Source organism: Pelmatolapia mariae, linkage group LG10_11, assembly GCF_036321145.2.
Source record: "Pelmatolapia mariae isolate MD_Pm_ZW linkage group LG10_11, Pm_UMD_F_2, whole genome shotgun sequence".
NCBI lineage: Eukaryota > Metazoa > Chordata > Actinopteri > Cichliformes > Cichlidae > Pelmatolapia > Pelmatolapia mariae.
In genome coordinates this window covers 69,226,057-69,251,927 of record NC_086236.1, presented here as the reverse complement: position 1 = coordinate 69,251,927, position 25,871 = coordinate 69,226,057, and the positions used below count along the sequence as shown (strand labels likewise).

At 38.9% G+C, this 25,871-nt stretch overlaps 1 protein-coding gene across 1 annotated transcript in view; it reads right to left on the bottom strand.

Moving 5' to 3' along the window:
* thsd7ab (thrombospondin, type I, domain containing 7Ab) overlaps window positions 1-25,871 on the bottom strand; it is a 192,998-nt gene that overhangs the window by 61,240 nt on the left and 105,887 nt on the right. Inside the window, exons 9-12 of the mRNA XM_063485184.1 lie at window positions 23,895-24,141; window positions 8,119-8,234; window positions 5,168-5,303; window positions 227-330 (exon numbers count right to left, since the gene is read on the bottom strand). Of these exons, the coding sequence (XP_063341254.1) occupies window positions 227-330; window positions 5,168-5,303; window positions 8,119-8,234; window positions 23,895-24,141 (603 nt within the window). The remainder of the gene's footprint in view (window positions 1-226; window positions 331-5,167; window positions 5,304-8,118; window positions 8,235-23,894; window positions 24,142-25,871) is intronic.

Genomic DNA, 25,871 nt, shown 5'->3' with positions numbered 1-25,871 from the left:
TTTATAGGAGTGTCATCTTCAGTTTGGGCCACGTTGTGTGAGTGGGAGGATTTGATGTGTACTCTAACTAAATTGGCCTATTCTCCAAACCTTGGCACATCCATCTGCTGCTTCATGGCTGGGCTCCAGATGCTCCGCAATGAGCAAAAATTAAATTTAGGGTGATTAGGAATGGCTCAGGGACGATGCAGGGGGAAACAGGGGACGGAGAGATTTGTTTCTATACCTCGTGTTTGAAGCCCTGGTCCACAGGTCTCTTGTGCACCCGGAGTGTCCTGTCTGAGAAACCAGGGGACCAGCTGGCACTTCCTCCATTTGTGGGTTTTCCACCTAGAATAAATAAAATAAGTACAGACAAATTAATGCTACAATAATATTCATTAACACAGCAACATCTTGCAAAGCACCAGGTCAGAGTCTGAATAGAATAAACTAATTTACAGCACAGTAATGCTGTGTTCTGCCCACACAGTATCAGCCCAGTTAAGGCCACATCTGGATGAGGTATTGCATTGGAAATAGAAAGCATGTCCCACTTGACAGCTAACGGTTTTGTCTTGCATGACATGTCATCATGAATGAAAACCAACTCTGCATCTGGAAAACCTCATGACTTTCCAACAGAAAGACAAGCATGCTAGGCGATTTTTAAGTCTTCCACGGACGTTCTATCGTTTCTTTGAGGTTGACCAAAAGGAGCAATAAGTGCTGCACCAGCTATCTCGTTGTACAGGCGTAAACATGATAAAATACAACTGAAGCGATGCCATGTAGCTAGGCAGAACTGTGAAAAGCAAAACAGCCTTTATGATACGCACTGCTTTGGTTGCTATGGTTGGTTTACATTATTTTCCTGGAAGTCGTTAATTATCACGTACTTCTTAATGATTAGCACACTGTGAAAGCAAACAGGACTGATCTGGAAACATCACTTGCCGTGTCTCTCAGCACTGAAAAGAAAAAATTGCACATCTAGGAAATTTAGGAAAAATGCATTGTATTGTGAAAATAAGAGAAAAGATCTGCCTGACCAGACAGGTAACAGCGATTTGTGCTGATAAAACGATTATACTAATGAAAGGGCACGATTATGACTCACACAGCCACAGCAGCTGTTTTACAGGTACAAATCTAATCAAGTCTGAGCACAATGAGGCTGAGTGATTTGAGAAAAATATGCCAATTCCAACTTTTCAGATATAGGGCACACATCATTAAATGTTATCTGGTCACTATTTCAAATAAGGAAAATGTACATAACCTATTTTTATTTATTTACTTTTTAAATCTGAACATTTAAATGTATTGAAAATAATCCGTTTTGGTCGAAAATAACCATTACATCCGAATGTGGGCCTTGAGGCAACATTTTGGCACTTATATTGGCACCATATAAATGAATCTGAACTGAAAGTCTTACACACAGTATGCCTGCACAAATAAAAGTGAAATCCATAGACGGATGCAGAGTGGCTGCAGAATAACCAACTTAGAATAACATAGGACTGCTGGATAGCAATTGGCAGTAAAATAAACATTGGTGTTGCTGACTGTGCCGTATGAAAAAAGAAAGTCTAAATAAAGAGTAAAGTATAAAGAGGTCTGTGCTATTGTTTGAATTTGTATTCTTCACACAGTACCAGGGAAGGGTCTCATTAAACATCCATGCACATAAATCCAGAGTCTTGCAACAGGTATGTCTGCTGCCACCACCTAACCATGATGGCATCACAGAGTTAATCTGGAATTACATGAAGAGACAGAAGACAAAGACAGTCTAAACCCACAGAAGACCTGTGGTGCTGCTTCAAAGGAAAAAGGATAGATGCTGATCTTTTGGGGTCTTTTTTGTCTTTATATGATGTTTATTCATCAATAACAGCTACTTGCAGCAGCACTTTTGAACTACTTTTAATCCTGCCTTTGTTTTTTGTCTTTTTTGTGTAAGGCATTCTCGTATTGACCATTAAATCATGCTTTCATCATCACTGTAATATAAACATGCAAAACAAAAAAGCACATTGCTATTAAATATGAACAAGCTTAAAATATGTTATTGTATTTTGCATAACAACCTCCTTTGCATTTTTCAGTGTTTGGGCTCTGTATAGGTCCTGTTATACTCGACTATGTTATCACAAGTGTCAGCTTTTCCGCATATTGTGCAGGCAAATACACAGGAGTGCCCGAACTGACTTCCTTTGTAAGACTTTAAAAGTATGGTAGTGATCAAACATTTATTTTGCAAAATTAGAAATTTTTTGGCAGCACAGATAGAGGACATTTTTCTAAAAAGTCCACCCCTTTTGTCCTCAGACACAGCAATCCAAAAATTACTGTCCGTTTCAATTTTACTTAGTACACGCAACAAATAAAAAATGCCTCTCCTCCTCTGATATTGTGTGTCTTTTGGGCTAATGGTTCCTGAACATAAGTTTGCACACAGACATCTTTGTCTTTTGTTAAAATTGCACTTGACATGACATTTTCAATCTGTGACAGCTGAGATAGGCTCCCCCCCCCACCCCACCCCACCCCCCCGACCTTGACGTGGATAACCAGAAGAAAACAAATGGATGAGGTTCTATAATGAAACTCTTCTTTTTGCTTCACAATTTTTCTTTATATCATACGTGAACCTAACATTTTACACTATATGCAGGTGATAAATTCCTTCTAATCTCCTCAGTATCACAAAGTAATCTGTTCTGGAGAATGAATGACAAGCTGCTTGAATAAAATACCAATTTTAACTCATGACCCCAGAGATGTCAATGTGCAATGTCCCGGTATCTTTTAAGTAAGTCTCTGATCTCAATAATTCTGCTCTGAAGCATTCGACGCTTCCCTTTGCACACACTTGCCTTTATTCACTGCAGAGCCCAATGCTCTAATCAGTGATTGGACTAGAAAACTGACAGTTTCTTTAAATGTCATGTGCTCATCCAGCCTTAAGACAAAATATTTTTACTTCTAATCAGTATATGACAGCTCCATTGAACCAAGATTACAATGTACTCGCTTCTCTCCAACAATTTATTTTTTAAAATCTAAAACATACTATTTGTTTTTTTTTAACTTCTATTTCCAGCACCATTCCACAAAAATGTTCAGCATGAGCTGTCAAGTGCATCTAAGCCATTTGTTATGTCACACTCACATCCTGAGTAAGCACACTGTTGCTCATGTCAGCCCATGTTTTTTATAGATATGCCCATAAAAGTCTTTATAACAATATATCTTTCTTTTTTTTTTATAAAGACAAAGAAACACCTTAAAGTCAGATATGATAATAAAAACTATGTTAATGATGTTGGCTAATAGTGCTAACATTAGCTTTACAAGCTAAAAAGATGAACAACTTAAAAGCCATAAAAATCTAAAGATTAGTTTGTTTTTAGGGTAATGAGCTTAAAACATTAAAATGAAGTGGGAATGAAGTTTAATCAACGACTTTACCAACCCCTTTCTAACTAGTTATCCAAACACCTTGATACAGTCGATGTATATTCATTGACTGTATTCAAGCCAGTAAAAATCAAACACTGGGGTATTCTGGGTTAAATAAATCAATAAATGTTAAAAAATAAATAATTTATGTTCCAGATATGGGGGTATAATGAGAAACAAACAAAAAAAAATAAACAAGCAAAAAAAAAAAATGCAAAAATCAAGTAAAAAAAATGAAAGTTCACAAACTGTCCTTTGATTACAGTAAAAACATGAAAAACTAACATTTGTGGATAAACAGGTGAAGTTAAGGTAGGACCTGTAAACAAACTAACACTTGGGAGTTTTCAAGAGCTGCATATTAAATCATATAAAAGTTACATCATTGTGAAATAAAACATCAGGTTGTCATAGCTAGAGCAGTTACATGTCTAGTCAAGCATCATAGTCCCTCTTCAGTTAAATGGATTATTCTCATTTTAATAAGCAAATCTGACAGTTTGCAATGTTATACATGATACAAAGTGCTGCATATTTCAATGGCATTTTAAACATGATTTGACTGATGACTTATTAAACACTTTGAACATTTGTTATAGGTTTTTTTTTTTTTTTTTAGCTTTTTAAAAGCTCTTAAACTACACACAAACTATTTGTTTGGCCAGTATTTACGGTCATCCATTACAGTGTGCTCAGTTTAGAAATTTTTTTTTCTGTTGTTTAATCAACGAGTCACCAGGAAGATACCTGCTCACCACAAAGATAGAATCAAGATGGTTGCAGCAACTTGCCACCAAAAGTAAGGCTAGTACAGCTACATGGCACAGCTTGGTTTATATGACCAGAAAATCCAGGTTTCTTTATCACAGGGTAAAACCCCATTACCACTTATTGATTTACCTTGAATGGCCCTAATAAGCTGCTAAAAACCTCTAAAACTGCAAAAAGAAAAAAAAAAACCAAAACCTGCTTTTTTGTCATATTTAATCAAACTGTGTAGACTTTCACCTTTATTTTCACACTTTTTTGAATAACATTTATTAGAAAAAAGTAAAGGAAAAAAGTTAAATTGCGGTGGAAAAAAGATTTCCATTTATATTCTAAGATAAACTCTCGGCACCACAGAAATGTCACAGTCTGAAATTAATAAACTGGATTATTGGATTCCCCCCCCCCCCTTATGTTTCCTGATAAAACAACCTCGTTTCCAATTTTCATCATTAAACTATTCATTTCTGACCAAAGGCTTTGATTTGAACACAAATTAAAGCCATACAGACAGGCACAGATATCCAATAAGACAAAACGCTGACATTATTTTACTTTATCTCATTAGTTAGTCCATAACTTACATTTATTTTGTCTCTCATGGTGGCAAACAAGGAGTTAACAAAAAAGTGTGCACCTATAAATAAACACATGCAGCTGGTATTTTGAGAGGAGGGAGCAGAAAGTCAGACTGACAGAGTTTGCAGGTGTAGAGAAAATCTGTGTCTTTATATCATAGTTGAATCTTTTGATGTTTGTTAAATATTCTAATAAATTATTAAATAAAAACTTGGCTGTTCGGGATAGGCTGTTGGTTTGTATTTTGGCTTTTTAGGGCTGCAAGTGAAAACCATTTAAACACAAAAGTAGAGCATAGAACAAAAAACAACAACAACAAAAATCTGTGCAATGAGCCTCAAGGTTTGTCGTGCGGCTGTCGTGCGTTTACCTGAAACCGGGACAGATTTTGGGGACCTCGCAGTCCCTCTCTTCTTCGAGCACCTCTGGACATTCCTGCCCTCCGTTGGATGGCATCTGGATGATAAGACGTTTCCTTGATTGCTTTTTCTTCACAGCAATACCAGCTGAAGGGACGCAGACAATTAATGAATTAAATTAAGAAATATGTATGGAAAAGTGATGAGAAAAATGTCAAAATGATAAGCTGACTGCTCTGTTAATAATCCTTGAAGAGTGGACTTGGAGACTGCAACTGCCAATTCTAATTGGACAGCTAGTGTCAAAAGCGCACACTTGTGATTACTGGGGATATCAAGCCAACAACGATGATGCGGAAAAATCCCATTAGACCTTGGAATTGACTCAGATTAAATTTATGGTATTTACATGTGTGGCGATGCCCTCGAGTAGTTCATTAAGTTGAAACAAGCCTCTGGATAGCCCTATACCCTGCTTCAAACCTTTCTACGTGGGCGGCGTGTAATTCTTTGCACAAGGTTAAGATATCAACAGCATCAAATTAAAATGCACTGCCACCAGTAAAGCATGCTTAGACCAAAGAGATTTATGCCACCGTGTCACAGGAGGAGGTCATCAAAATATGGATGATAATGATTTTCAGTCGTAAATCAACTTAATGTTTTTGCCACCACTCAACAGCTTGGGCAATGGCCGCCTGACAAAGGTGACCTCATCTGAAAACGTCTTCCTTTCACTGCTTGAAAACAACAACACCGAGCACTTGCTGGCCGGAGCAAGCGGACTTGCCAGGCCCACTAACGGAGGTCAGCCCAAATGTTGTCCTACATGCCAGTCTATCAAATTAATGATCTGTAACGAGGCATGAGTGCATGTGTTTATGTGGCAGTCATTGTCTTCAGCTCAGTGTAGGCCAACCCAACTCTAGAGTTGTTGCACTTAGTCAATTAAAATGAGCTTCTGTGTTTTCCATTTTGTTATCTTTTATTATTATGTTATTACCGGCATATTATTGTCACCTCTGTCAACTATGATTGGAAATATTGTGACTATCCTGAAACCACCAAGGCCTGACTGACTGAATAAAGTACTTTTTACAACGTAGAGGAGTTTGGCACAGCTTCAGCCACTTCCAAGAAAGTCTAAAGAGGTCCAGCAACATTTTCAGTATAAAGAACAATTTAATGATTTGACCAGTTTATTTCAGCTTGCAGCCTTCATCAGGGCAAAACATATTACAGACCACATTTTAAAACGCAAAAAAATTAAACAACCAATCACATATGTTCAACATGCACATCCACCAACCAGACACCAGGAGGCTAGGCCATGTGGTCATGTGGTATAAAGCCAGTCTTGGAGAGTGTCCACTATAAAACATAAAACCTGGGTCACACCCTGTTTAGCATTTAAACAGGACAAATCTAAATGAAGGGCGGTGTTTTCCCCATCAATGTCATATACAACCAGTACAAGTGACACAAAAACAAAAAATACAATGAATAAAAGTAACATGTATGTAGATGCTTATTATTTAAAAGTACAAGCTAAGAAAATTTAAAAAAGATAAGAGAAAAAAACATGAGAATGAAATTAGGGATACATCATGAAAATACAATACCATAAATAATTGAAAAATGGTTTAATGTCAAAGTTGTCGGAGAGGACTTAACTTCTTTAGACTTTATGTTCTTCTGTGTGTGCAAAGAAGCAGGGGAAGTTGTGCTGGAAACTTTGTTTCTTCAATACTAGAGCTGGGCGATATAAGATTTTTTCATATCACGATATGTTTTTTTCATTTCAGGCGATAACGATATATATCACCATATAAGCCAAATAACTATATTTGTAAGATTTAAATGTGCCGTTGCTCACAAGTAAAATGTGAAATAATCTGCAGCTTGTCTTGATTTTAATATTTATTTCCCATAATAAGTTCAACAGGGTAGATGTACTTAAGGAACATGAGACTTTTTCAGATAAATAAAGGCAAATATTGCAAACTACACAAAAGGCAGCCGCTAAAGCGTTTAAGTTTCAAAATAGAACAAACAAAACAGACTACTAAATTGTCAATTCCACTTAGAAACAAAATATTAATTCTAAAAATAAATCTTAGTTTGTTTTACAGAAGAACAGACAAAATTGACTAACTTTTGTCAATATCAAATAAACTGAGAACTAAAAGGAAATTTTCAATCTCTCCTTGTTGTATAGCTTTCTGAACTTTCTGAATCCTTAATCATCCGCAACTGAAAATAGTTGTGGATGATTACTATACCTTTCTAATGTGACGTTGTTGTCCCTGGCTCTCTCTCTCTCTCCCTCCCGCTCTGTTCCTGTGCTACTGCCAGTGTAACTACCGCCCCTCCCCCCTCTTCCCAGCGCAAAGCACAAGGCTCGCGTGCGGAGTGAAGCGGAAAAAAAGTGCGAGAGGGAGAGAGGGTGAGAGAAAGAAAGAAAAAAAACCCACGGCTGGCGATAAGGAGTCGTTCACGTCAAAAATCCGGCCATTACGTTCGCGACCGACACATCACTACGGAACTTCTATGGCCCTTCCGTTCGACATTCTCTCCGGCATTGGAACCATCATCTCTTTTCTCTTCGGTAACCTGGTCACCCACGCTCTCGGTTGATTTTTCTCTAGTCGGCACACTCATTTCCTCCATTACCTGGGCAGCCCGGCTGGATGCTTCCCAAACAACTACACATGTGCGGCTTGGCACTTGTGCTATACGTAACAAGTCACGTGACGTGACGCTGCGGCTGTGATTGGTTCGGCTCTGCGCTACTTAATTTGGATTGGCTGTTCTTTTCTCTTTTTTTTTAAGAGAGCAAGGTCTATTTCGCAATACATATCGTTATCGTTCTATCGCCCAGCTCTATTCAATACCCTTGAATTTTTTAACAGCAGCAACAACAGTTATCTCTGAGTATGAATCTTTGTTTTTTCCATCATACCTGCATCACATGTGATTGGACACGTTGCCCAATCGCTGAATGGGGTCATGATACAGTCTTTCTTGCAGGGCAGCTGGCAGGGTCTCATCGTGCTTGGGCGAGGACCGTCTGGACACCTAAGCAAAAACAAAATCTCTTTATACATTCATCAAAACACAACAGCATGAAGTCTAAACCTAAAAAGATTTACTGCTAAGAAAATAGTAATTTTGATAAAACCAATGTATCTGACTAAAGGTCTTTTCTTTAATCTGTGGGTGCTGAGCAAGAACACTTCTTATGGACTCTTTCCCTGCACTGGTTGTGTTACGTTGCCACAGATCTGTACCAAACGGGCAGAGAAGAGGATGTCCATGTGGACCCTCACGCTCACCATCCAATGAAATTTATATCACTCAAACCTAAGCACACTCACAGACACCAAGGGTATAAATCAAGGGCAGACTCTGTGGCGTGTGGGTTAGAATTTTTTTTATCATTTTAAACCATTGTTTTTCATTATTATCAAAAATCACAACATTTTATAGCAGGGGAATCCTTTAAATTCACTTAATGTAAATCCCTGTGAATAAAAGAAAAGAATTCATTTGCAGTAAGCAGAGCAGAGCAGTGGTTCTCAAAGAAAGGTCTGGAAGCTTCTGGGAGACAACAGCCACAAGGTCCATAAAAATCATTTAGCTATAAATTATAAAATTGTACTCTATTATTTAAAAAGGGTCACAAAGAATAAAGGAAGCACTCTTCAGTGAGGCAAGTTTTAGTGTTCAAAAAGCTAAATCCAGGAAATATTGCTAAATGTCTCGGGCGTCAGCATAACCCAAGAAAAACAGCTAAGGCACTCTGTTGTCAAGTGGAATTGTATTTTTAGTTTGCTCTTTGATCATAGTGGAGAAAAAAACACAAGACAGATGACAGGTGCAAATCTACAGATGGGAACAATTTATACCAAAACAAGCATACTGTGTCCTTTACTCCCACCCATGTTATCTTTGAGCCAACAGAAACTCTGCTTACACAAATCACATTAATGTGTCTCATGTATTTAGAATGAAAAACTTCAGAATAGCAATAGTTTCAATGGTATCTTGCATTAAAAATTGTATCAGAAATAATATTTATAATTTTGAGGGATCTCTGGAAAATTGGATCCCCTGCAAAAAGTCATTGGCCACAGATAATTGAGTATGCCTGGTACTGTAGACATAAAGAGAACCGCAGAATGAAGATAAAACAATATACGAATGTTCATGAAGTCATCACACGATGGTCCCATAAAAATATAACATGAATCTGTCATTAGCACTGATATAAACAGCATGCTTTTGCCCAGTGTTTCATTTGGCTTTCTAATAAGGTTTCTTTTCAAAATAAAAGATCTTTAAAATATATTTTTATTGACTGCGTGCGTGATCACTGCTGCAAAACATGATGGTTTATTTAAGATATCAGAATGTAATTCTGATATCTTACATATTTATTTAAGATATTGTAATGAGGGAAAAATTGAACTGGGTAACATTTAGATCTTCATGGCTCTTTTGATCTTTTGGCGAAGCATTTTACAGATATCAAAGGAGTTGCCAAACATGTGTTTTTGTGATTTCTGGAATTGAATTTAACATATTTGCAGGCCTATAACCAAAAAATATAGTGTGTAGATTTAGCTGTATTTTTCCTCCAACTTAAACCCAACCCCCTATAGATTTTGGCATTTGTACCTAAAAAGACCAAGCTGACACTTAACCATGACAGTTCAAAATATAAACCATGCACTCATGCTTTAATAAATATCAACTGAGAGGCAGCAACCATCTGGGTAGTGCTTGAATACACAATGTAATTATTCTCGCCTCAATCTAGGGCAATAAAAACCTCTGTAATTACTTTCACTTTATGACTGATGTATGCCATCTGGATGACACACAGGAAAGGGATGGTTGTGTAACCCACCAGAGCATTGTTAGCATCACAGGAAATGTCTAAAAGCACTGTGTTTGTTTTACAGTAATATATCTCTGTGAGGAAACTGTAACTCACTGAGCTAAAGTCAGCCAACAGGCCTGAGGATAAAACTTCCAGTTTAAATGGATTCAGCTATCAGTGAGTAATAATCCTCGTGGTCAAGCCGAGGTTTTTCAAAACAGAGGTTATGTTTAATCTTCAGGTCCCCTGTGCATAAACGAGACAAAGATAAATAGGTCACGACAAACCTGCTGGAAGACATCTTATCTGATCTCTCGCTGCTCTTGCAGACGTTATGACTATGTTTCCTCATCCCACTGCTGACTTCTGATCATCTGGGTCAGGTTTAACGCTCTTTTGAATTAGTGTTCTCCACTGGGTGTTTCATACTCGTTAGCATGGTGTTATCAGAGAAATGATAGGGAGCCTCCCTGGCAAAATGTAATATTGCAACAGCAACACAAGGAGAGATTTATTTTTAATACCAATAGACAGAGCTAAATCCCTCTCGAGCGGAACAAATCCTCGGTTGTCTTCATAAAAGTGAATGGTCCCCAGGAAAAAAACAGCTGTGGGGAGGATACATTTATGTCTTCTGCTTTTAACTGATGGCCGGGTCCATAAAGAAGGGAATAAACAGGTGTCTCTCTCGAGAACACTTCAACACGATGGGAAGCTGTTAAGAACTAGTGAACCTGCTACCGCAAAACAATCTCCACACTCAACCCCAGCATGAACAAGGGTTTTATCATTTTCTCAAGAGCCTGTAGGGATCAACACGTTCTCCATCAAGGGAGACCTGGCACAGAGAAGACACAAACAGCATAAAGAAATCTTCAAGATCTAAATAGAATCAAAGTATATATAGAAACCAACACCAGCTTAATAATCAAGTACTAGATCTCAAACATGTACCAACCCAAATTAATCAATAAAATAAGTACTTATTTGGTTAGGAGGAACTCACCAAAACAAAGTGCTGATTATGACACCATTAAACAAGTACTTAATGTGAAGGTGTGGAAACATTTCACAAAAAGAAACAGGATGAAAAAGAGGAGCTGGGAAGGAAGAGGGCTGCAAAGAGGTTTGCAGATGTGCAGCAATGGAAGCTGCACCAACATCCTCCTTGCAGTTGATTTGGCAGCTAGCACTTTGTTATGGATGGTCATAGCTTGCATCAAAGATGCTGACTTGTCTGCAAACACTGTTCAAAAGGTGCAACTTTTACTCTAGAAGAGAACAGTCTCCATTTCTGGTTTGTGTTGTACTTTTTACAGTTTCTGTACTGCATGGTGAGTACTGACAGATAAGTGGATGTCTTCCATTCAAAGTGTGAGAAGCTGTGGAAAGTTTTTACTAATTACCAAAGCAATTTCAAGGAGGTTTCAGGGCAGCACTGTAATCAACAACTTCCTGCAACCATTTCCCAACTAAATGCTAGGGAAACACTATTCCTTACCAGAGCTAGAGGGTCGTTATTTGGGCTTGTGTGACTGCGGTCTTAAATAGCATTCCTCATTATGAAATTTGCCAATAGAAAGGTTATGGAACTGATCAGTTCCTCAGCTATTGGTTAGCTTGACAGAAAATATTTTTCTCAATTTCCAAGCAAGTGGCTAAAGTGATTACCAATTAGAGAAAAGAATACTGTTGATTGATGTGTGACCTGGGAGTAACTACATTACAGGGTCACCTAGGCAACTGGGGCCAGGAATGTTTGCAAGCAACAACCCGTCTTTTTCTAAGCAATGGGTGATGAGTGTACCACTTCCAGTGTGTATGCAGCTCAACAGTATGCATGAATTATTGGACTTCTTCTGTTTACTTATTGATTCCTTGAATATGTGTCAAAGACAACCCTCTGTCTATCTCATTTGGGATTTCTTTAATACTGTGACACAAACAAGTCTTAAACAGACGAGATTAAACCTCTGACCTTGTTAAATTCTTCTCATACTCAAAAATGGTAAAAGTCCAAGCATGAATTATAGTTTAACCCTTTTAGGATTGTGAAATCTGAAAAAGCCATGATAGTTCTGTTTAGGTTAAATACTACAACTTAAATACAACTTTAGTTTTGCCTTCGATCCAGGAGGAACACACTGTGAATACTAAGAGAAACCTTAGAGGACAAAACAACTCCTTTCTGAATTGCAGACTGCCTGCCTTTTCGATTTCACCTTTTCAGTGTTCCCTTTGGGTCTGAACACACAAACAAGCAAGCGTATGTTCTGGTGAAGGCGGCCTTTACCGGAACAACAATCTTGATTGGTGTTTCAAATGCCTCAAACAACTCGTGTTTACATTTCCCTGTAAGAATGAACTATGGCTGTTGTTTCTCAGAAGCAGGTGGAGTCTGTGATTAAAAAAACGTGCGTTCACATCACATTTTGAGTCAACACTGAAGGCTTTTTCCAACCAAAACTATGATCTTTTCTAAACTATAACAAAGATGTCCTGCTTCCCCCAGCAAACAAAACCTAAACAAGCAATCACTGCTTTTTGTCAAAACTTGGACAGCACTGCAAACACAACACTCGCATAGAGTACCAGCTCAATTTATAGGACAAATCAGTAAAAGTTACTTTAAACATGTAAAGGCGTATATATGAATATTGTAAGCTGCTGGTTTTGGGACACATTTTTAGACCATGTAAGTGGCTACAAAAGGCACATTGGAACATATAGGACGGACTTTTATCCTACAGTTACATGAAACTTAACCTTTACAATAGTACCCAACTCCAGGTTGAAGTTAGTTCAGGAGATTTAGGCTCTAACTGTAGTTACTTACAAGGTATTACACAATCTTGTCTTCTTAAGTCTTAATCTTAAGGTAAGGTAGGTCCACTCGGCATTGCGATTGCATGAATAAGGATTCATCCTTAAGATAGAGAGAGGATGTATATAAATCAATTCAGGGAATGGGATTTAAGTTCAAATTTGCCACTCCTGATTCTTCTCATCATCTGGTTCTGCCAGATGTTTCCTTCTGTTGAAAGCAAGTTTTTCCACCATCACCTAACCCTTGTTCCTAGTGGACTGTGTGATTGTTGTGGTTTTCTCTCTACTATTGTAGATTCCTTGACTCTCTAGTTTACATTACATGCATGTTTGTGAGTTCTTGTCAGCAAAAGAGAACTGGTTTGCTTTCCATCTGTGAATAAAATGTTGAGCTCTATTATTTTTCAATTCAGTTTATCAATGTAGTAATCACAAGTGGCCTCACTGTGATGCACGGTGAACTCCTAGACTGGTATAAAAGTGGGACTGTGTTTAGGTGTTTGGAGAATCTGAATAAGAATCGGTGGAAACAAATGTCAGTGAATGGTCACTTCTGATAGTCTCCATGTTTGAGATTTCAATTTGTGAATTTAGAATGACTGGGAGAACACAATTATCTTTTACAATAAAAATGCACATTTGCTCTACATATAGGGCAATGAGTGGACTCATAGCATGTCTCTGTCTGCAGAGAAAACAAACCTGTGTGCCACCCACTCCCAATCCCCTCACTTATGTCTAATTATATTGTAGCCTGGCTAATGGCGGATATTATCCAAATTTAGACAATTAAAATTCAATTAAAATCCAGTTTCCAGAAAGAAAGAACGGGCAATGTTTGTTGGCAAAGCACAACACCAGCCAGAATACTTACAGCACTATGCCTGGCTGAGAGAGTCACTCTGTGTGGGTGTGAAATCAAGCTATAATAGTGTTATTTATGCATTTTTCTATCATGTATACATTTTATCATTCCAGTGTGTTTTCTTTCTTTTTTCTCCTGGTGTCATTGTTGTCTTTAATATTCAATTTATTTATCCTTGCTTGTCACGTTGATTTTATTGTTTGTTCGAGGAATAAAATTCTTATTTACTAGGCGCTTGGGGTATAATATCCCAACCGCACAATTTCCTATTCTAGTCTTTGCTCTTTCTGTGTCTTCACTTGCGTATATCACTGGGGAAATGCTCTTCACTGAAATGAATCCAATAATAGCATCTGGTTTAAACTGACTTGCTGGTTCCAGTCAGTGTCACAAACTCATTATGATGTTTAAACGTAATGATTTGTAGTGAGCCGAAGACATGGCACTGGGAGCTTGTCCCAAAGCACGACATCAAGATGAGCAGCCAGGCTAATGCTCATGTTTTGCTTGCCGCTATTAACGCGATGAGTAATCTGTTCAGCGAGAGGCTGTTTCCAAAAAACGAGCAGATGGTTGAACAGGATGAAGATTCAAAGCAAAGAAATGTCAGTAGTTTTAAGTGTACGCACACAAAAACATGGTCTGGTGGGAAAAGATAAGGCCTAATTAATTTCATTATCAAAACTATGGACAACAAAACAAGAACATCATTAGTTTAATTTAGCATAAAAGTATTGCAGTTCTTCAAGGACCCTTTCACTAGCATCTTATGGCCCTCCGTCTCAAGGGCTTTTAGCTATCTATCATAGTCAAAACCAGAGTAAACACAAACTCCGTTAGAAAACATGGCAGGAAGATGATTGACTGGGCTTAATACAGCTACTGTCCAACATCATAATCATGAATCATTCGTTTTCACAAATTCCACAGCATCAATGTGATTATACAAACGCACGGTTGGTGTGTGTCAGCACACACTGTCAGAATCAATAAGCAGACGTTATTGTTTTTTTCCCCCTCACACCACAACAGCTTTCTCGATAGGGATGATCGCAGCCCAAGCCCGAGGCACTGACATATTTGTCTCTGTTGTGTCTTTGGGCTTTGACAGTCAGTGTTTGTGTATGTGTTGCTTGCGCATGTGCGACTGTGTGTACGAGGGTGACATGCACTCTGTGAGGTTCACTGCCTGAGGCTGTGGGAGGAAGACAGCACAGATCCATCTGTGAATGAGACGGGGCACATCTGCATATGGAGGGTTCGAGCAGCCATGTTTGTTTGTTTTGCTGGGATCCCACGGGTGCGCTGATCAAGAGTACCTGCCAGTTGGATTGTGCCAGATGAAGACATGTAGAGCAGGAAAAAAACAAACAACAACAAAAAAAACATCCGTGTCTACTCACTCCGAGGAAAAACTGCCAGTGATGAAAACAAGGCCTGGAAACCAGAGCCGTCACAATGCTCTGGACAAGGAAAAAGTGGTGTAAAAAAACGTGCTTTTATAAAACAGTAAATTTAATCTCGAGGGGTTATTATAAAATAACAAGGGCAGACTACAACCACATGACAAGTTAAGGGAAAAATTGGATAAATAGGTGGAAAAACAGGAATGCAAATAGCTAAAGGCATGAGGGATAAAAAAAAAAGTTATAGTCTTTGAAGTTTCATAACATCACAACATAAATGGACATGTAAGGGAAAATGATGGAGCAATTATTTTTAATTATTAAACAGAGTTTTCCATCATCGTAAATAAGGCGTTCCCACCAACTGTTTGACTGGCGTGTAGGCTCTATAAAGGGTTACCTTGTAGACCTTGTAGTGAGTAAATTCCCACTGTACACACTGCTATTGCACGTCTCATGATTCATCACTTATTGCAGGACACACTATCACTTATATGTGAAGGGGAATATAGTTCTAGCCTGGTTTGTATCTGTGATTACATGGGAGAGAAAACTGTGTCACCTCCTTATCTGAGGGGATTAAATCAGATAAATTAATTATTTTCAAAGTCAAACGAAGATTGTTATTTCCACCTGCAGTTATTTAAATTTCTAAGTACAGCTCTGGTATTGCCGTTATTTTGAGTTGTAGGATCTATAACAAGTGTCGCTAAAGCTTTTTCTCAATCCATGTGCTGGGTAAATCACACACTACTACTAATATGTGTTTTATTAAAAGTAGACCTGACGAATCTTCTCTTGCTTAACTAATTGCTTGATTTATAGAACAAAAAGGTCAGAATTCTTTAAGCACTGATAGGGTGGCTATAAGGTGCTTGTACAAGCCCAAGAAAGAATCAGTGTATCAGAAAACCATAATTTGAAGCAACTGGCAACAAGAGAGAAGGAACTCGTGACAATAGATACTATACTGATAGAAAAAAGAACTGGGGTGGGTTGCCAAGTGGCAGAAGCAAAGTAGCTGTGAGCAGGCTAAAGCAGCTTAAATAATGCACCCAACAATATATCAGTATTTGATATTCGGATGCACTAAAGTACTTTAGCCAGGATTGTAGCTGAGCTTGACTTTGTGGCCTGCCTGGACTGATACTAAGCTTAATTTCTGCATGGATTAAAGGATTGTCCGACTAACAGAAGAGCAAGTGCTCGATTTTCAGTCAACACACTAATGAATGAATCTAACTTTCTCAACTCTACTAACAAGCTGTCTCACTTTAGTCTTTTCCTGCTGTTATCTCAGGGTGGTAAATATTACATAAAGTGTGGAACCATTATAAAAGATCAATTAAGTTATTTTATCTTTGTTTCATTTTTCATGTTTGTCAGAGCACATTTGATGTTTGGATTAGGAGCTGGGTCCTATAAGGTTTGATTGAGAAAAAACAGTCTCCAGAACATTAACAGAAAAAAAGGTGGTGGTGATGGTGGTGGAGGGTGGGGGCATTTCTCTGTGTGTACTGTAAGTCGTTTTCAGTAAAATACACTACAAATAAATAAATGAAAACCAGTGAAGTAAACTTCATCTCTCTATGCTCCATGTGTCATATCCTGTTTGATTACCGCTGACGTCTGACTAGTGCTCGTTCCAGCTGACTCTGATTGTCTTTGTTAGGTACTTGTCACTTCTCAGACAGTTTCTCTTCAAATCTGCAGTGTATAAGTTTGAGTTTGTCTTCTCATCATGTAACACTTTTGGAGAAGCATCTAATGTCACCAAATTTCTTAACTTCCTTATTTGTGCTACTGATCACCTTTGTAACTGTGATATGTGATCAGTGGATGTTCCTATTATATCTGTGCTCTTCCTGAAATATTGAAAAAGTTTCATATGCTTTGCCTCTTCTTTCTGTTTTGACCAAAAACTCCTGATGCCTTTCCACCCTGTTAATTGTCTTGTGTTTCTTTAGAAACTTGTTTCAGTTAAAGTGTTGATTGCCAGTCTTCTTTATAGCAGAGAATGTGCTGGTTGGTATATGTTAATTGGCAATTGCATTAGAAGAAGCCATCTCGGTGGCAGTGTTTGCCGCAGCAAAGTAAAAAGTCAAAGTAATTTCCGAGTGAAGAGTGAAAGTTGAGGGCAGCATCCAAAACTTTTAAGTGTTCAAGGCTAAGAAAAAGGGCAAAGTTGTGCAGTCAGAGAGCCTTTTTCTGCAGTGCAATAAAGCTTGGACCCCTTCCAGTGACTGTGGCATGAGATAAATCAAACTCAAGACTTTGAACAAGATACCGGTTTAATTATTATAATGTAACAAAAAATGTACTATGAAATTACAGATGAAATCTCATTATGTTACTCACAAAAAAAATTATAATTGAATGAATAAATAACCTAGTCATAAAACTATTTTTGTGGGGGAGTGTGGAGGATGAATTTAATAATTTCATAGCCCAATAAAAGAAACTGCTCTGAAGTCTGGTGCTAGAGCACTGAACACATCTGCGTTGCTTGCCAGATGGCAGCTGAGTGAACAGACTGTGCGGCTGTGGTGGGTATTGTCTTCTTGTATCCTTCGGGCTCTGCAGAGAAACCGCACCTCGCCGATATCACTTATGTGGCTGGATGATTTTAATCACCCGTTGCAAATTCTTCATATCCTGGGCCATCCGTATCCCATTCTTGGTGTCTGTGATGGTTCTAGTTAGGATGCTTTCTACTGTTCCTCTGTAAAAGTTGACAAAAACTACTTCCTAAATTTCCTGAAGTAGTTCTCTTCCATTGAAGCTTTCTTCACCAGAGTGGAGATCTGTGAGGAGTATGGCTTTTTAGTTGTCTTTGCATCCTCTTTACTAAACTAAACAACTGTTTTGGTTTTTAACATCACTCTGCTCTGTGCATGACTCTGCCCTAGTTTTGATTCAACCTCCTGATTTTAACTCATAATATTGGTTGTAATCAGGTGGACGATGCAGGTGTTATTTGCAAACTTCACCTTAAAGTTCTCGTCATGCCTGCAAGTGCAGTCATGGCTGTACAGCATGAACTGGAAGGAACTGAGCACACTGTCAAGGAATAGAGTGGAGGAGGTGTGACTGCCAATCCAAACTGTCTGGACTCTGTTTGTGAGGAAGTTCAATATCCAGTTGCAAAGCACGGTATCGAATCCTGGAGTGCAGAGTTTGCCAGTCAGCTTCATGGGGGAGTATTTAATACTGAGCTGAAATTGACAAACAAAATTGTTATGTAGGTGTTTTCATTTTCAAGGTTTTTGAAGACAAGTGGACACAGCACCTTCTGCGGTTCTGTTGGTTCTGAATGTAATCTAGTGAGGGGCGAGGCTGGCACAGAAGAACCACCCTCTCAAAGCACTACTTCAGAATGGGGATCAGTGCTGGAGGGCATTCAGACTACACACTACGCACCTTTGGATAATTGTGCCTGTCTTGAAACAGTGACAAAATGATATGCTAAAAATGTTAGTAATAGCGTGTTTTAGTGCATGGCCAGGTTATCAGGCCAAACAGCTTTACTCATATTCATCCCCAGGAGGATTCTTCTCACAGCCTCTGTGGATACTGATAGTGGCAGGTCCTCTGGAGGTAGAGTCGACTTTACAGCTGACTCTTTGTTGAGGAGATCAAAGCGAGGGTAATATGCAGCCCATCTGGCAACGTGGGCTCACACATGGTGGGGGCGCTCCTGCTTTTGTAGCCTGTGATGCTCTGAATCGCCTGCCACGTATCCTTGGTGTTGCTGGTGTTGAGATCTCTCTCCAGTGTCTGCTTTGCCTCCTCGCCCATCGAGTACAAAAGCTTGATCCAGGCTGTTGTGATGGAGCTCAGTCTCTGTGAAGATGTGGGCGCGACAATCTCTCATATCCTATTGCTAAGCACACCTGAGACTTATTTCATTTTATTTTCCTAGACGTGAGCTGGAAGGAAGTTGGGTAGAGGAATAGCCTTAGGTCAATCTTTTCTCTTTTTATTGCACTGCTTGCAGTAATCTTTGCTTTGGCTTATCTGACTGGCTGCCCTGAGAATACCAAGGGCAGAGATCATCTTAAGGTCTGCTAAACTTGCATGCATTTACTCTGCCATCAGTGTATTTTTGTCAAAACTAATCATGAAGGTTATTCGATGAGTGTCTTTTAGAATTTGTTGATTTTTTTTAACAATAACTTGAGTGTATTTAATTAACTCATGTAAAATTCTACCTTCACTATGAAAACTCTATGAGTTTCAAGTCCTTGACATACATAGGAGTGGGTCTAAATTTGGCACTTTTGAATTAATCTAGTTTGTCCGGCATTTTCATCCCTTCTAACTTATTTAGTACAAGAAATAACCAAATGGAATTTTTAGGGGCTAGGAAAACATATATACAGACTCTCTTAAAAGCTCAAATCAAATAAGCATTTTGGCTCAGAACCATTTTTCTATACCTAACTTTGAGGATCAATAACATTTGATATACTTAATATTATTTTTTCAGTATTAAAACTGCACCAATGCACCAAAAACGAGAGAAAAATAAAACAAAAATGTGGTCAAATTCAGGGGAGCTACTTTGCATCACACATATATACAGGAGATCAGAAAATGTCTTCAGCACCATGGACAGCATCACACCTCAATGATGAGAGGTGAAAACAGCTAGCGGGAAAAATGGGAAAGGCACAACGACTTTAGGAAATCAGAGCTAGTATGTGGAAAGATATATACACGGGACTGAGGTTCATGTTATGTGTATTATTAATTGAATTATTTTCACTTATTTTCCACCAAATGTCCTGCCAGATTTGTAAGGTTAACAAAAGTCACCAAGGCTTACGCATGTGCGTTTCCCGTGTTTCTAGTACGAACCAAGAAGACTTTCTCCAAGAATGCTTTCTAGCAGGAAAGGCTTTCTGCCAGCCCTGAAGGCTAACTTCTTCCATAACCGTGAAAAGCCGTCTCACAATCTGTGGAGAGACTTCTGTTTGACAGCACTCTCAGTATCTGTCACTCTGTTTTTGCCCCCAGGCAGACAGAAACTCAAGCAGTGATGATGCACACACTTTTTCTGAGGTACAACCCATTAAACACAACTGCTAGTCCCATCCCTTTTAAGAGGCTGCGAGTTGGAGATGGATGCCAGAAATGTTTCATCCAATAATCCCATTATCTAATGGAAAATCTGGTCTTCCTGATAAATTAAAAACAACAACAACAACAATTGTGTTTGTATGCGCTTTTAAGTCCACACAGTTGTGGTGAAACAAAATGAGATGCCCATAAACAAATGTTTATTCTGGCTCTAGATTTCAGGTCTCCTTTTTAGTGTTGTTTGTTATGTTGACAAAATACAGCCTCTGTTCTGCAGCAGGGGCTGTATTTTGTCAGCTGCAAATGCATTTTGATCAGATCCACTATGGTCAAAATATGATTATTTCCATCTTCAGTCATTTACAAAAAGTTCTGCACAGTCTGAGATTTCTCACTGCTGAGTAATCCTGACACTCATTTCATCCATCTGATTTTCTCGCAACCAGACATTAGCCTGAAGTAGGTCGGGTACAGAAGTACATTTTTTTATACCCACCTTATTTTCTCTTTGCCTAACTGGCTGGTCTGAGAAGAATAAGGACAGCTGGCTGCTATACATAGTTTGAATGTATTTCATCAAATTAATCATAAAAATGCTCTTCAAGAAAAGACAAAAAAAAAAAAAAACCCTTGGAAAATACAATATTTCTGTTTTGTCCACACTGTAATTTCTTTTTACATAAATGGTTTATGTCTGACAAACATTAACCACCCTCATTCTGTAAGAGACGCCTGTCAGTCAGGTCCGCTGCTTACTTGATTTAACATTCAAAGTATTTTTCTCCTGCATTGTTTTTGGCACAGCTGATATTTTCAGATTTCTCAGTCTGGTCCCATTACAGTATTCCTTTTAACTTTGGCATCTGAAATAGTTACTGGAACAACGCCAGTGTATCAAAGACTGTTCTTTAGTACCCAAAAAGATCTTCCTGCATTTTAAATGCATTTCCAGAAACCTCAGGTTTGTACAGCCGAAAAACCCCAAAGCAAAACAAAGAAACAGTGAGAATTCTCCCAGCCTCGCTCCTCACCTGCCATGCTGCTGTAGGGCTTGAAAAACATGTACTCTTCAACTTCAAACCGTTGAAAAGAAGCATGCTGCTGTAGCTGGAGTTCCAATTCATTACCAGTGATGATCCTCCACATAAAATTCAGGACAGTTTGAAAGACGCGTTCATTTTTGCTCACTGTCAAGTTCAAATGGTCTGACGTGGACTTCCAGGAAGTCAAAAACAAGTAAAGCAAGTATTCTGGAAGCCCCGTGAGACGACACTGAACTTGAGATCAGTTAAGGTTGAATCAAGTAAAGATTTCTGATTTTTATAGACCTGTTCTCACCACAACAGATGGTAAGGCTTCCACCTCTCGACAGGTGCTACCTGAATCTGTTTCTCAATCTCCCACTCCAAAATAGAAAAAACCCCCGATATAGGCTACTTGAGTTCCACCACTTGGTGTACCAACTCCAGCTGAGATTAGGCACTCCACCCCTGATCCAGCTGAGAATCATGGCCTCAAACGTGATGAGTACTCATTTTCATCCCAGCTGCTTCATAAACAGCTGAAATGTCTTGTTATTGTTTTCCATAATAAAATAAAATGAAATAAAAAATAGTAAGGAATTACAGCAACAATAATCCTCTGAGTATATAAAGACTATGAGCATGACAGACCTCCTGTTACATGGGTGTGGATGTGCTTTACTACCTGAAAGGCGTTCATTTTCCTTGTGTTTTTTGTTCTAATGGACTCTTGTTTTAAAGCTTGTTACCACACAGAACTCAGCATCACCAAAATAATTCAATTACTAAGTAAGTCACAGAAAAACCAATCTCCACTGAAGGTTGAAAATGTCAAACAACTGTTTGGACCTCTCTAAGGTGCCTGTGTGACTTTCATTATTCAAAACCTCAAACAGGCTCAGCTGAGGTTAGCAACAATAACCTCCTTCTGAGAGGGTGAGTAGGAGTCCCCTTTCAATATCTTCTTTTCAGTTTCTGCTAGTGACACTATTACATGCTGCTCTTTTGCCCTTGTTGCAAATTACAGTTGATTATACAAAGTTATTGAGCAGTAAAAACAAAGATAATGGAAACAAATTGACTGAAACCTCTTTTTGTCAGAGACTCAGAGCCATTACCCTTGACACCTTTGCACCTCCCACTCTCCAAGCCACTGAGCCTGTGTTTATCTGTTGCTCCAGCTTTGCCAGGAGTGTAGATTTAAACTACACACGATAAAAGACTTCCAGGATTTTGACCCCTGTTCTGCAGCTTCACTGACTGGGTCAGCTGCTCCAACAGCCACCGCTGAACTGGACATTAATCTTCATTTCATCCTGTGTTGTTCTCCATGAATCACATTTCCCTTGTAACATGCTCAACACGCGCCGACCCTTTAAATAATTGATGTTGCCATCCTCTCCTCAGTGATAACTACGCTTGGGGATTTTCTGGTCCTGAATTATAGCGAGAAACAAAAGGAACTAATTTAACATAAGAGAACACACATTAGGAGACCTTTTGTTTTTATTTTTGCAGGGCCGAAATCAATTTGCCTTGGATTTATTTTCTGCAAAACGCAACAAACGCAGATCAGCTCCTTTATCTTCTGTTGTCAAGTGAATCAGCCAAGCATAACTGACACCAGACTAGAGATGAACTTTTTGGCGGATGTTAAAGTAAACGCTTCTGTGTTTTGAATTCGCCTCATGCGGTGTGGTCTTCAGAGCTAACCACAAACATCTTGTCTCTCATCTCCCCCATGATTAAATTGCCTTAAAGTATCAATCCCATTTAATTACTGTCATTATCATCAATGAGAAATTACCAGCGCCCAAAACGGCAGGGTTAATTAGACTTTCAGGGACAGAGATTATTTATTTATCTGTGGATGCCTGCAAAGGGGAGATAGGAATTGGGAGTTAACTTCACGTAGAGTCTGCTCAGCGTCTCGTTATTTCACTTTGCTCCCCACCCACTGCTGTCTCTCTCGTTCATCTCTTGCTTTCTGACTTCTCCTTTGTCTTTTTAATCTCATCGACTTTCAGTCTCAGTTTTGCAATGTACAGTTAACCGTTGACGTCCTTTAAAATAAACAGATACAAATAATTTACTCAATGTCCTGGATACTCCATTACACACCAAAACAAATGCTCGTTCATCACTGATTGACCGAGCATGTAAGATGGGCTTTTTAAAATTTCATTTTCACTGTATTTCTGTGTTCATTAAGCAACAACCCAAAACACAAGGGGTTCTTTAACACATCATTTCACTCATCAAAAGACAACCAGAGCTCTCGCTGTCGTCTTTTCCTCAAAGCTGCTACAGATTTCACTGATTAGTTTCTTCCTTTTGAATGTGAAAGTGTCCAAATCAGTCAAATCAGCTGCCATACAGATCCGTTTGAAATGGAAACACACACCTCCTCTTCTATCTTCGATAGCACATGATTGTGAAATACTGTTCAAAGCAAGTGGATTTTAGGTCTGAGAACTTAGCAATTTTCATCACAACACAGCACTCCAGGAGTTGATTTCACAGTTATATATAGCTACAAATCAGAGAGGCAGGAAATAAGCAATCAGTGTTCTGTAGCAGGATTTAAACGGCTATGCGCTGGTTAAACGCCAACATAAACAAGTGCTCAAAGAAAGCAGAAATATAGCTTACTTCTTGGGTGGCACCTGGCCCACATTCACTCGGACACAGATAACCTTGCGAGTCTGCATTCCCATGGAGCAGGGAACTTCGCCGTCACTGTTGGGCCGGACCCCCACAGAAGTGTTGAAGGAGGAGGTCGAGGGGTCTTCAGTGCAAGGGCCCCAGGGCCCCGTCTGCCAGTGGTAAACTGTGCAGGGGTGTTCGTTACAGTTCCGAACCTCCTGAAGGGCGCTGCTGTTCGGGCAGAGGGCGCCACCTGAGAATACCAAAACACAGTGAGGACGGCAATTCTAAAAGTGTTCTCATGTGAGGAGGTAAAACAGGAGTAGTCATTCCTGTACTCTGTTTTCACAGCTGATTAAAACACATCATGTAATGCTAATTAAGAGAATCAACTAGCACTATTATATTCACTGTTTTCAGTGTAAAAGTTCAGGTAAAACTACTTTACGTGGATTAGGCTGCACAGCACCAAATAGCAGACTGACAATGTTTAAAATTAGAATTACCAGCCTCAGATCGATATTTACATACACTCTCAAGCATGAGACAGTCATGGTGTTGTTTCCTCTATGTAGGTATTTTCTAGGATAAATCTGGTCGGGTCATTTTGGTTAAAAAAATGAAAGGTGAAAAGCTCTTTTTTAAGCCTGTTACAAAACACTTTACACCTCACATGTAACCGCTGACAGTAAAAAAAAAGGTTTTGTTAGTGACAGAAAGCCTGAGTTTTATTCTTGTGGGACCAAACAATATAAAACTTCTAACCCAGTCTCTCATTCAATGTCAGTTTAATAAATATAATATGTATATATATATATATATATATATATATATATATATATATATATATATATATATATATATATATATATATCGACACAATTCTAACATTTTTGACTCTATACACCACCACAATGGATTCCAAATGAAACGAACAAGACATGCTTTAACTGCAGAGTGTCAGCTTTTATTTCAGGGTATTTACATCCAAATCAGGTGAACGGTGTAGGAATTACAACAGTTTGCAAATGTGCCTCCCACTTCTTGAGGGACCAAAAGTAATGGGACAGAATAAGAACCATAAATCAAACATTCATTTTTTAATACTTGGTTGCAAATCCTTTACAGTCAATCACAGCCTGAAGTCTGGAACACATAGACATCACCAGACGCCGGGTTTCATCCCTGGTGATGCTCTGCCAGGCCTCTACTGCAACAGTCTTCAGTTCCTGCTTGTTCTTGGGGCATTTTCCCTTCAGTTTTGTCTTCAGCAAGTGAAATACATGCTCAATCGGATTCAGGTCAGGTGATTGACTTGGCCATTGCAAAACAGTCCACTTCTTTCCCTTCAAAAACTCTTTGGTTGCTTTTGCAGTATGCTTTGGGTCGTTGTCCACCTGCACTGTGAAGCGCCGTCCAATGAGTTTTGAAGCATTTGTCTGAATATGAGCAGATAATATTGCCCGAAACACTTCAGAATTCATTGTGCTGCTTTTGTCAGCAGTCACATCATCAATAAATACAAGAGAACCAGTTCCACTGGCAGCCATACATGCCCACGCCATGACACTTCCACCCCAATGCTTCACTAATGAGGTGGTATGCTTAGGATCATGAGCAGTTCCTTTCCTTCTCCATACTCTTCTCTTCCCATCACTCTGGTACAAGTTGATGTTGGTCTCATCTGTCCATAGGATGTTGTTCCAGAACTGCGACGGCTTTTTCAGATGTTGTTTGGCAAACTCTAATCTGGCCTGCCTGTTTTTGGGGCTCACCAAAGGTTTACATCTTGTGGTGAACCCTCTGTATTCACACTGGTGGAGTCTTCTCTTGATTGTTGACTCTGACGCACATACACCTGCCTCCTAGAGAGTGTTCTTGATCTGGCCAACTGTTGTGAAGGGTGTTTTCTTCACCAGGGAAAGGATTCTTTGGTCATCCACCACAGTTGTGTTCTGTGGTCTTCCTAGTCTTTTGGTGTTG